The sequence below is a fragment of the Argiope bruennichi genome, chromosome 3 (assembly GCF_947563725.1).
Source record: "Argiope bruennichi chromosome 3, qqArgBrue1.1, whole genome shotgun sequence".
In the NCBI taxonomy this organism is placed as follows: domain Eukaryota; kingdom Metazoa; phylum Arthropoda; class Arachnida; order Araneae; family Araneidae; genus Argiope; species Argiope bruennichi.
Window position 1 is genome coordinate 59,873,324 of NC_079153.1, and position 13,585 is coordinate 59,886,908.

The 13,585-nt window shown below is 27.9% G+C and overlaps 1 protein-coding gene across 7 annotated transcripts in view; it reads right to left on the bottom strand.

The window, feature by feature from the left end:
- Positions 1-13,585, bottom strand: part of LOC129963208 (rap guanine nucleotide exchange factor 2-like) — a 134,593-nt gene that overhangs the window by 73,745 nt on the left and 47,263 nt on the right. For 5 of the 7 annotated variants that reach the window (XM_056077389.1, XM_056077391.1, XM_056077386.1 and 2 more), the window contains one exon: positions 2,401-2,469. The exons of the other annotated variants lie outside the window; for them this stretch is intronic. In XM_056077389.1, coding sequence (XP_055933364.1) covers positions 2,401-2,469 — 69 coding nt within the window. The remainder of the gene's footprint in view (positions 1-2,400; positions 2,470-13,585) is intronic. 7 annotated transcript variants of the gene reach the window in all.

The window sequence follows — 13,585 nt, forward strand, 5'->3', positions numbered from 1 at the left end:
AACAATTCAAAAAGAAATTTGTACTTTATAACTTTTAATTTCGAATCAACCAAAATTAATTCGAATAATTCAGAATAACTTAACCTTATGTTAATATGAAAATTCAAGGAATACGAAAAGGGAAAAAAAAAAAATGGAAACGTATTTTTGTTAAAACGAACCGCAAATAATATTTTTGCAATAGACATTATGAAAAATAATAAGTTAAAAGCAAAAAAGATTCAGAAATAAAACCAACTGTTATTATCGGCAAACGGAGAAATTACAGTAAAATAATTGAATAAAACAGATACTTCAATGATATCTTAACATCTACATGAAAATAGTTCTTTCTTCCTCTTCCGGCGATGGAAAAAAAAAAGATATATACCGCAAATTATGTATTTTACACTTTTCTTTGACATCTTTCACCACCGAGCGAAAATCATAATTCTAATCATCATTAAGATGTTAAATTTGTTTCTAAAATAAGTTCTATCACTTTGTTAAACTTTCAAAACGTGTGGTTTAAAAGTAGAAAATATATTATTTATATGAAAACATTTTTACTCATATCTCATTATTTAAAAAAAAAAAAAATCATTAGATATTCAATAATATAAAGAATAAAATTATTATTCTAATTTACGCTTTAAAAAGATTGATAACTATTATAGCATAATGCCGTAGTTTATGAAAACACTGTTTCTCTTTCAAAGTTACTTTACCATTTTATGAAGAATATAACGATTTGCATATTAATTTTTCATATAATTCTTTCAAACCAAAAGCTTCCCTTTACGAAATACTACTTATAATAGTTATGCTATCACTATTTTATAATAATATATTCTCTATTATGAATCTCTACCACTGATAATTAAGAAGAATAAAGATATATAAAATTTATAATAACGGCAATTAAAATTTTATATCTCAATAAATCAAACAAGTCTGCTAAGAAGAATTTTGACATTTTAACCAGAATAGCGATTTATAAGGAGGTTCTATATCATAATTTGAGCCTTATTTTTAATTAGTTTAGACTGCTGGTGATTAACTAACCGGCTCTTCTAACTGCTAGTAGTTAACGTAAAGTGACAGTTTAAGAGTGCCTGGCTATAATTTATAAAACTCAGTAATGTGTTCGTTCGCTTCCATATCTCTATACAAATTTAAGGCCACATTTTTCTTCTATACATAAAACTGCACTCAGTATAGAAAGCGCTGCCATTTGTTCTTCCGGATTGCCAAATAAACCATCGGAAGACGCTCGTTCAAGTAACCACGATTTAAAAGCGCTTTTCATCTCCATGGAAACGTGATCGGATTATGCACGGAGGAAAAGCACACCGAGTTATGGATTAATAAAGCTGCATTTTCATGCCATAAACAACGATTCAAGCTGCAGATGCGGCCAAGCGAAATGCTAGGTAATTTTGGGAGGAAAGCAATAATGCACCACAAGCATCCTCAAATACCACATTAACAGGAGGGAGGTTAAGAAATATACGATTTTTCAGAAAGACAATTTTTGATGCGGTTGAATAATACAAGGGACAATTCAGAGGTTTCTTGGTGTAATCTTTCCTTGTTGTTACAGCAAAACATACACAGGAGCCTTAACGAGCCCATGGCGTGACAAGTGAAAGTAAAGCAAGAGCGTGGGTTCGCGCTGGAATTTAAAGCGATTTGGAAACTTGCTTTTATTAAATCTGATTTTTGATGGCATGCGAAGGAACATCGTAAAAAAACAAACAATATCTAAAAAGTTTTCTTTTTATTTATAATTAAAGAACATTTAGCTGAAGGAAAGAGTAGGTCAAAGATATAATTTTAAGACTGAATTATTGATAAATGTACGCATACTCCTTTTAGATACTGAGAAACGCAAGATTAAAGGCTTTGATGGACCAAAAGCATCATAAATAAGAATAAACTTTATTTGTTTAAGGTCATAGGTAAACAGGAAAATTAGAAAAAAAAAATGAATTTCGTAAATTCTATTTCCTGTAAATGAATTCAGTAATCGCGGATATATAAGTTGTTTATTGAAAAGGTCCACGTTGAGGTTACTAGGTAAAAGTCTTAACAACTGGAATTAGAAGAACAAAAATTGAATTCCATTTAACGAAAACAGTTTTTAAAAAAGGCAGTTTAATAACAAAGTTTGAAGTTCTATACGAGAATATATTTTCTATAGTTCTATACGAAAATATATGTTCCAATTCTCTTGACAATTACAATACTTTGCATGCGAGAAGGTAAAAAATTGAGATTGTACACCAGATAAGGCAAACAACAAGCCAACAAAAGATAATTTATGAATAGAAATGTCTTAACCAAGCAACAACGGAACCTCCACACATAGAGATAAGATATTTTTTGCCGGTTAACTGGATATATATTTTAAGGACTTACCTCATCATGTTTCGGGATGCCGTCTAAAGAAACTGCACCAGAAGAGGATCGAAGATAGTGTTTTTCAATCTAGAGGTTACAATTAAATAATATCAAAAATCATGCGGATGTTAAAAATTTTCAAAATTCATAATTAGGTTTTTTTAAAAGATATATAGCATTTAAAATTATAAAGCGTACCATGCTGGAAACAGTGAGATATTTAGCCATCATTATTATGTTTCTCTCCAAATCCAAGCGTTCTACATATTTTTCTTATTTGACATTCGAAGTCGGCGTTGTTTTTTGGGAATTGTCAATCTAGTAGATATCTATTACTAGACGTTTATATGTGTCAAGTGAAAGTCTAATTAAATTTTACCGAAACTGTCCTTCGCCAGAGGAAGTTACAAAGATGAATGGTAATAGTGAAAAACGGAAGGAAATTTCTATTTCCTTACTAAAACACGTAAATCGCGTTGCTTCCCATAAAATCTATTTCGATCGATTAGCATTGATTTTCACATTTTAAAAGCGGGTAAATAATATTTAATTTTAAATAACCAGAAGAAGCCAAATATTTTAAATCATTAAATAAGAAGGGTAAGACTTCATTAGTAGACCGTAAACTCGTGAAAAGTAAAAGAAACAAACGAATTCATTCCTTTTAAAATAATTAGACACTTAAGGGTGATAGCGTTCGTTCTTTATTAATTACTTTGGTGCGGATTAAATTTCGAATACAGGATTCAAATATACTTATCGTTAAGACTCCTGGGAAGTGGCAGCAGCTTAACAGGAGATTGTAATAACGAGTTAAAAGTCCCCATTTCACCCCATTTTTCGAATCTTAAATATATTCCCTATCCTTCAGAGATACTCAGCGTGAAAATAAGTAACCTAGATTTTCATTCCGTGATCTACAAACAAATGATGAGAATTGTATGAATAGGATACACTTATGAACGCATCAATTACTAGCAATGTTTTCCAACTTTTTTTATGGTTGATGTTTTGATTTGGCAAATAAAGAGTTTCGGAGGCATTTTCTATATTAGTACAGTGAATGACAATTCTAGTTTAGAAAAATATCGTAGAAAATTAAGCAGTGCATTGTAACCTCTAATTAAATAGTCCCGAATATTATGCTTCAGTCTGTAAAGCAATTGATAAACGGCATTAAACAGAACATTTTCAAACATTAATAATTGGTTTTCTACGTTATAAGCTATATTTGAAAATGATTATTGCTTTTTTTTTTTTTTTTTTTTTCTTTCGAGTCGTTTCTAGAGTTCTTACGATGAGCTGCTTTACATCATTCACTGATGACGAGGTCGGCCATGTCTGTTAACATATTGCCAACTTGGGTTGCCACTAACTTTAGCCAAACCCATATCAGTAGAGTTCGACGGCAGCGATTGCATAAAGACAATTCTCTTTCAGCAGTGGAAGAACCAATTGTTTGGTATATACGAATGATATTATATTCGAATATCATAGAAATTTATGATAATGGAAATATTACAAAAAAATAGTTGAACTGTGAAATAATGTTATGTTTATGAATCAACGTTAATTTGAATGAATTTGCAGCTTACTTTAGATACAACAAAATATGTTCAACAAATAAAACGGCTTTTTAAATAGATTCAAAAATGCAATAAATAGCAAAATGACTGTTTATTACAGATGACAAATAATTTAAATATGCCAGAAAACCAGGAAGTGACCTCTTATTCAACACACAAACAAGACATACTATATTTTCGGTACAAATATTGGGAATTGTGGTATTTGGATTTCATTACAGAACAGAAGAATTCAGTTACAGAAAGAATAAAACTATTGTTTTCAAGTGCGTTCAAAAATAAATTAACTTCAGATTACATTGGAAAAACAAATTTTACAGCACACAAGTATGCGATAATTACATAAAATATTAATAGTTAAAGCTGAGTCTTGATTCTGTTTAATAGCAAGTGAATAATGATAAGTGATGTCAATTTTTCACCCCATTTTCATCCGGTTTTATAACAATTCACTCTTTATTCCATATTTGTTTTAAAGCATTTTCATTGTTTCCACTAACATACAGAATAATGAATTCTTAAGAAATGTGCATCTATCATATGAATCACTAATAAGTATTAAATATTTTAGTTAAATATATGAAATTTGTGGTTGTATCATTATTCTTTACTAAAATGACAAAATCCTCGAATGATGAAACGCAGATAAAGTTAATCTTTGTCTAGCGGCCCCATAAAGCATTTTTGCATATGAGCACTTAAATAATTTCGAACAATTTATTACAATCTGGAGAAAATTTCAGACAAGGGAATTACAAAATCACAAAATTTGAAACAAGAAAATTTTAAAACAGCACTTAACTCTTCTTCACAGAACACATCTAAATCCTGTAATTCATTTTTACCAGACTGACTTGATATTCGCTATGCGAACATAACTTGACAAAAGAAAATGGCAGCAAATATTTTAACAACTAATTATTTTAATTGGTAGGGATTTCAGGATAAAAAACATTTTCAATAAAACAATTTCCACTTGAGTAAAATGTATAACAAAAAGATTTGACCTGGTTTGACAATTCATTCAATCTATAAAATGCATTTATTTATTTTTTTATTTTACGGAGATGGTGAGTATTTGACAAATTTTATGACACTAAAAATCAAATAAATTACTCAAAAAACAGAGCAAGGTGTATCAGCAACAACCTGCGACATCGTTTTTTGTGAGGATAAAATAAGGCGCCACTCCTTCTATGTCATGTTGCTAATTTTCAAAAATTAAAACTTGTCACAAACGCTATTATTGTATTGGAAACGATCACCGAAATTAGGTAAGAATTGAATGTATCTTTCAGGTATTTAATAGTAAATACAAAAAATATGAATAAGATTTTATAAGATACTTTAGGGCTTCCCATTATAACAACAAAAATTAAAATACATCTCAATCTGTTTTTGTAATAAATGTTATTGAAATTACTTTTTTTTTTTTTTTTTGTAAATTCGCTTCCTTATTATATATATAGTATATATTATCATTTAATATAGACGTTTTTGTCATAATTTTATGAAACGCCTTAGTCAAAATATTTTAATATGTATATTGAATATAGAAAATATATTAATATTTTCTATATTCAATATTTCGATAATAGCATTCAAACTGAATGCTATTATCGAAATCTTCGTGACACGATTAAAAGTAAAATTATTAATTTTTTTTATTAATTCAAAGCATTTTTATTTATTAATTTAAAGCACAAGAATATGTAAACAGGCTGTTTCTAATGGAATGATCAGCCAATAACAATTGCAAATTAACAGATACTAAGTTTTAGGCGACTTTATGATAAAAATCTAGATTTCTGATGAATTGACTAATCGCAAACTTACCGTGACTGAAAACGTTAATATACACCCTAATAAAACTAAGCATAGATCTTAAAAAAAGGGGGAATGAATTTAACAACTTAATCAATTCACAAATACTTTCTTAAACTTTACCAATGACGATCGTACTTCGTTAGGAAAAAAAAAAAAAAAACACTTATGAATTCCAAAATATACATATTTAAGCAAAAATGCAAAGCAGAAAAATAAAACATTAATTAATGACAAATGAAATGTAAGCAAACATGTATTTAACCGTATAATTTAAATCAAATGTTTCAAATCAAGATATTAAGCTTTCTGAAACAATTTTCCTTCTTATTACTATACAATCTGATAGATGCAGACACTGTCAATTTTTGGTGATTCCAAAATTCCAACACGAGACACCCCCTTGGGGTCAGAACCCATAGTTTAAGGAACTTCGCTCTAGACCAATTTTTTGATGAAAATCTCTTAAGTATTCTCACCTATCCACCCCGGCTACAAACTGGGCCAGGGCCTTTCTCCGTCTCCAGAGCTGAAAAGCAGGAAGCACCCACAATTACCCATACACTTCCCTTCGCCATATTGTTTCCTGCTCGAGATAGCGCATAAAAATCGCAATTAACCCATTCATTCAATCGTTGGGCAGCGCAATCTATCTGCTCAAAGGGAATTTCTCGAAAGAAGAAGAAAACAACTGTGGAGGAGTAAACGAAAAGCAAAGCTTTGCCAACAAATCATACGATAAGCAACACTGCACGGATCGTGTGAAAACAAAGCCTGAAGAGCCAACAAGAAGGACTCTGAGACGAATGAGTCTTTAAGATTTCTTGTTGAGATAATTGGTGAAATGGCCGAGGCGTGGCTCACGGAACAATCACTAGAATAGCTTTAATGAACTTCCATAAAATGGCAGCTTTCTCGCTTGCAAGGCTATGGCTGGTACTGTGTTCGGCTACTGTGAAAAAAAAAGGACCTCTTTTGTAAATGAGTAACGGATTAGTAAACAAAAACTAGTAACCGTATTGGAATGGAATGCTGGGCATGTGAAAGCATTTATGGACTTAATTTCTTATCAGTGCATAACAGATAAAGTTTTAAGTACATAACACATGACCGCGCGCTGGCACACACAAAGGGTTGACTTACAAAGGGCATCTGAGTAAGAAGGGAAGAGAGCGAAAAACAATTATTGCACATTATGTAAATACTTTTTAACGAAGTTGAAATACTTCCTGAAATAAGGTTTAAATTAAAATCTGTTCATCAAATTTCTGAATGAAAATAAAAGTGAAATAAAGTTGATTTTTATGTATGTATTAAGAATATGTTTAAAGAAAAATGAATCCCACGAAATTAAAATTTATAACAGACAAAGTATTAAGACAAATCAGCTTTTGTGAAGAGAAGGCTAGTGCATCATATTCAAGGTTATCGGCAAAGATTACTTAACAGATAATGAAAATAATACCATTAAATGAAGACGCGCCGTAAAAATAACAGTATTTGCAATTTCCTTTTGTAGCAATATATGTATAAGGGGGAAAAAACAGATAACGAAATATTTCCCCAAACTTCAAATAAATTATTTATACTGAAAAAACATTTTAATAATGTATGTTGTATAAGAGAAATAAATGTTTCGTTCCTTTCTCAAGAACGCTTAACATTTCTTTGTAAAATCAAACAGGGTGTTTACAAAGAATTTGATGCAATAAAACAATAAACGTTTGTGATAACTTGATGCAATAAAACAATAAACGTTTGTGATAACTTGAAATGGCAAAGATATATTGACGTATAAAATTTGAAAAATAAATAAATATATACATCTTGAATTGATTATCGTGCCTCGAAATGACATACCTCAAATTATCTGACTGCCGCCATTCTTTTCTGTTCTGACTTACTTGATTAATATTAAAAATTTCAAGCTACTTGAGTTTCATTTATTCTTGATCAGATGAGGAGCGTGTAGCAACACTCTCTAAACTTCTACGCACCACGTGAGGACATTTGATTCTTGAACATTTAGCATGCACTTCACCAAAATGCCAGAGCTGAAACCATTTTTTCACAAAGGAACGTAAAAACTAATTTTATTTCTTTTATTTGCGTGTTTTTAAATATTTATCTCGTAAAGATGAGTTTGTTTTGTAAATAAAGTATAAAGGAAAATAAGTTGTTCGCTTATAAGTCAGATTAGCAAATTCATCGATTAATAAAAATCTCCGGTCTAGCAAAAAGTGACACATAAGAAATATGCAAATCAAGATGTTTAACAGCACTTAAATATCAAGATTTTAACAATAATTTCCGATTTCTATATTGAATAATTGAAATAATTACTACAAATAGCAAACTGATTCTATTATTATTTGTATTAAATTTTACTGCTTAATATTATTTATCAGCATTTAGAATTTGTTTATATATTGTTGTTGTTGTTGTTTTTTAAGTTTTTAGTTTTTTTAGCTTTTTAAAATGGAGGGAAAGCATTAAAATTTTATCCCCATTTACTAGGTTGATTATTAGATATTATTTTACGCTAAACTCTCGGCACTTTATGACAGGCTACTTACTGGAAAGAAACCTTCTATTTAAAACATGTAACAGTTTTATTATTGAGATAAAAACGATAAAAGAATAACTTAAAGGATATACAACTTTTCATGCTTTAAATATATAAATTACTTAAATTAGCATTAATTAATCAATTTATTAAAACATAATTATCTAAACTGGACCATCAAAACTGATGAAAGTGTTAATCTTTTGGCAGCACGTAGTTGTATCAAAAGAAAGGATTCTCTTTTATTCACAGTTTGGATATTATAAATTTAATTTGATTAATTTATTTAGTTAATTAATAATTAAGTAATAAATCGAGGTATACCGTTTTGTGCCAGATTAGAAATTGAAACGTCTAAATATCTGTCTTATTGAAAAATTTGTTAGAGCTTATGACAACTTACATAACTTCATACAAAGATTGAAGAATTTGGTGGGAAGCATACTTCCCATGGCCTTAGAAAGGGTTAAAGAAGAAAAAAGATTTTATATCTTGGATATAAACATTCATAAAAATACATCAGTTCATAGAAATGTCCTAGGTTTATATTAAAAGTATCACACCCCTCCATCTTGTTTTAAATATTCCCTACTGCAAAATAAAATTTTTTAATAACTATTTATATTAGCATATAGAAATTATCCCAAATGTGTGTATTCCAACTGTATAAAACCAAACGTATATGTAAAGAGGGAAAAAACGGGGGGATGAATATAATAGGTATCATAAAATATTTCATTATAATGGTCTTGCAGCTTTTGAAGAACCAAAAAGAAATTTTTCTAAAACTAATTGGTAACAGATTTTATATTCTAGGTAGGTCTTATTAACTTGTACAAAAGCAAATGAGTTTAATATATTCATTTACCATATTAGCTTCTGCTTGTAAATAAATGGAGCAATGTAAAATTTATACTATATTTTTATTCAGCATGAATTAGAATTTACATTTTTGACAGACTTTTGTAAATCCAGCCCTTGTATTTTTACTTTATTTATTATTATCATAGCATAGCAATGATGATTAATAAGTAAAACAAAATAAAGTTTATATTTTTAAAAAGTAATCGCTCCTTTTAATTGATTTCTAACATTTCTCTCTCTCTCTCTATGTATATATACATGTATACATATATATACATTATATAATTGGCAAGAGTAACAAATTGATATTTATTGACAAGAAATAAAAATTGCAACTATTTATTTAAAATTATGAAAAATAGAAATCTTTAAACAAATCTATGCCTTTCTTCAAAGAATGTTTCATATATATAAACAGAACAGCCACAATGTACCTTTACAATAGCCAAAAATTATTCATAAATGTCTTTATATTATTCAAATTTATCCATTGCACTCAATCATTACTGAAGTTTGTGATTTATTCTCAAATATTTCAGTTACTCTGCCAATGAAACAAAAGTTTATTGGAAGAAAAAAATTTTAAAAAAGGATTGGTTTTCATAAAAAAAGGAATAATCTGTCTTACAGGACATGCATTTTTTTCTGTTATATTAGAGATAAAACATGCTGAACAAAAATATAGGATATAGCAGTTGCCTATTTGTTATGCCTTATTTGCATTAAAGAAAAATAAGGCATAACAAACACAATTTGCATTAAACGCAAAAACTTTTAGATAGGATACTGTATTTAAATAAAGATTACTTAAAGATTTTATTTCTTTTAATGATCCATATGATGCTATGCTACTAAGAAAAGTGACAAGGACCCGAGAACCATTTTGATGTTCTGCAAGCAACAAATAGTATCCGCATAGATGTGGATTAAATTATAGGAAAGGTGGAAACCTTTCAATATCTATTCCAGATTTTGCAATAATTTCTGAAAATATGACAACATGTTTTCATAGTAAAATCTTGATCTTTTAAAGAGGCTTTACAAAAACCATATATTATATATGATATACAATTTCTCCATTTTGTCTACGTAATTTTGCTTACGATTTGAATCGACATAGCTCATAATTCACATAGTGGTGTTTTTGTGTTACAAATCCAAATGATAACCACTTTTTTCACTCAAGATACAGCTAAATATAACCAAAATATATTATATTTATTTTTATTGGTTTAATGGAGCTTTTAGAGTTGGAAAAATTATAACACTTCAATTGTTGGAAAGAATGGGCAAATATTAAGAAAATAATAATAATAAACTTGTGAAATAATTGTAGAAGCTATAGAAAAACAATAAATTTGTAAAATTATAGAAAAAACTCTGCAGATCTACAGCTTTAAATATGAGCCAAAATAATACACATCACTAAGAGAAGATTTTTGCTCTTTATATAATAGAGATGATATATCTTTAAATATCACCAATTATATATCCTTCAAGAGATATATACTTATATTAGACCTGATGATTCTGACAAATCAAGGTCACAAGAAGCAGCTGCATTGATCATATTTGGTTAATCTTAGACTATTCTTAGCAAGAAGTCTGCAGCAGCTTAATGCAATATTTCTTATTTCCCCCCCCCCAATATTAAATTTCTTATTTAAATAGCAAAAGTTATGCAGTTTTCTAATTGTTTTATAGTGATCAGAATTAAGCTGTTTTACTTAGGCATGGTAGGTATTGTTGTGTAATCATACATATTGTATATTTTTAGATTTCACTAAAGGGATGATGTCAACACGGATTCCTTTATAATCTGTATCTTTGTAATTAGATTATCAGAGATAGATATTTTGGTGTTTGATATTTTTTGTATTTTAAACATTTATATATTGTGGTGATAAAATGGGATACTAGTGAATTAACTGTATGCCATAAACGAACTTTAAGCTTAGCCACATGTCACTACTGAATATATTCAATATACTTACATCTTTGATTACTAATCACTAGTAGCAATAAACATGACATCTACAGTGGGAAGATGCGATCAACCGCATGAAAATGGATAATACATACATCTCTTATTTATTATACTTTTTGAAATTATGATATATATATATATATATATATTATTAATGCTGAAGAATATTATTCTTTTCCTATTTTTTATCACCTGTTAGAACTGAAAACATTATTATGATCTCCTAAAAAAATTTAGATCAAGACATAAAAATTAGAAAATTTAAAAATACGGTACTTTTCTGTTAGGGGACGCAAACGAAAAATTGTCAAATAATGTAGAATTCCACCAATTTTTTTCTTTGTGTGTATCTTCTTTGGCGACTTGGCTCACGTTTGGTTCACAATTGGTGACATTTGCACCCGGCTAACGAAAAAGTACCAAATATACTTTACTAATAATAAAGACAAAAGTGTATGAGTATGTGCGTGTTGGCACTTTATAATATATTTCATGTAGAGCTATCAAATTTTGCACATACATACTTTAGAAAATAAATATGTGCATCTTTGAGCAATTTTTTCCATTTGTAATTTTAGTTAGAATTTTAAATAATAAAAAAAATTCATCACACTTTGACGTTTTTCCTCAATTAATTTTCAAAAATATAATTATAAAAAATGAATTTTACATCATTTTAAAATTTAAAGCAGTGTCTTTTTAGTTATATCAATTAATTAATCATACAATTTTTTTCCTGGATTTTGGTCTTATTTTCCCCCAATTTTCAACAATAGATATTACACTGCTATACATATTTAAGCGTATGATTTTCTTAAAAGCTAAAGACATTTTCTGTTTAATATCTGTGTAGTTTACAAGACAAATAAAAAATTGGACTTACAACATCACAATATTAGAAGAAAAGGATATTGAATTTTCAATGACACTATGATGTTATTAAACTGTCTCTATTCAAAAGATTCATGTACCAAATAAATAAAACTTAAGTAAGACAATTAAAAGAAACATGGCATTAATGTCAGAAAATTTAGCAAAATCATGGATGTAAAGTTATATATAAATGATTTATTTAAAATTAAATATAATAATACTGTCGACAAACTAGCTAGTCGTCACAGATGACTACTGATAAATGCACTCAAATTCAATTATTAAACTGCTATAACAAATTTTACTGAAATCTTTTCATATAAAATTATTTTTTAAAGCTTTTATTTAAAGATATTGGGGAAAAAGAACAAGAAAGACAATGTGGAATTTATGAACCTAAATCTCATGTCACAAGATCATACTTGAGTTTGCTACCCACATTTCAAGAAGACCTGATCTAAGGAAAGCAGGGATTGCATTTTTTAAACATTCTTCTCTATTAAAAAAAATTAGGTCTGATTAAAACAGCAATAAGATAACTTTAAAAATATAACTTTTCATTATTAAAGTATTAATTTTATTTCTTATGCCCTATTAGTATAAGAATTTTAAAAAAATCAGTTTTAAATATTTCATAAAAACAAATAGAAAAAGTATTAAATTAAGTCCAATTAATTTGTGATTAATAAAATTAAAAACAGAAACAGGATTGTATAATTTTCTCAGCCCATAAAAGATGTTAAAAAAATGATATAAAATTTATTTTAAAAATGAGACTGCACACATTGGTGGTTTTCATAAAAAAATTATTATACAAACATAAAAAAGAAAAAATCTTATAAGTAAGTAAATGTTATTAAAATGTGATTAACTCAAAAAATATACAATTAAAAAACCTATATACTTGATGCATATTAAATAATGTTTCATTTTGTTTTATGATTTGATACCTAGCATAATTTTTTTCTAGTCTTTTAAGTTAATATTCATTTGTAGTTTAAAATAATACATTTTTATAATATAAGATGTTTTGACTACTACATTCTTAAAATCATCATTTAAGTAAATGGGAATTATACAACCCATTATTGATATTGTTAACTTCATAAAAAATATCTATTTTTTAGATTTTGCATACTTTTTTAAAATTATTACTACAATCATTCAATGCTATGGATTAAAACTTGAATAAATTTTGCACTTGCATATGCAATTACTGAATGAACTATTTCTAAATGGATTAAGAACATATTTTTTATAATAATTGCATTTAAGTAGAAACTCATAAAATAAGATTTGATATAAATATAAAATAAAAATAAAGATTTCCATAATTTAACCCCCCACCAAAAAAAAAAACAGGATTACACAAAAATAACAACAATGCTTTTAAAGAAAAAAATATCAGATCCAAATATAATTGCTAAAGTGAAACATAATAATTACAAATTACTTTAAAATAAATTAAACCAGAATTATACAAAAGAATAGCATAATAATTAT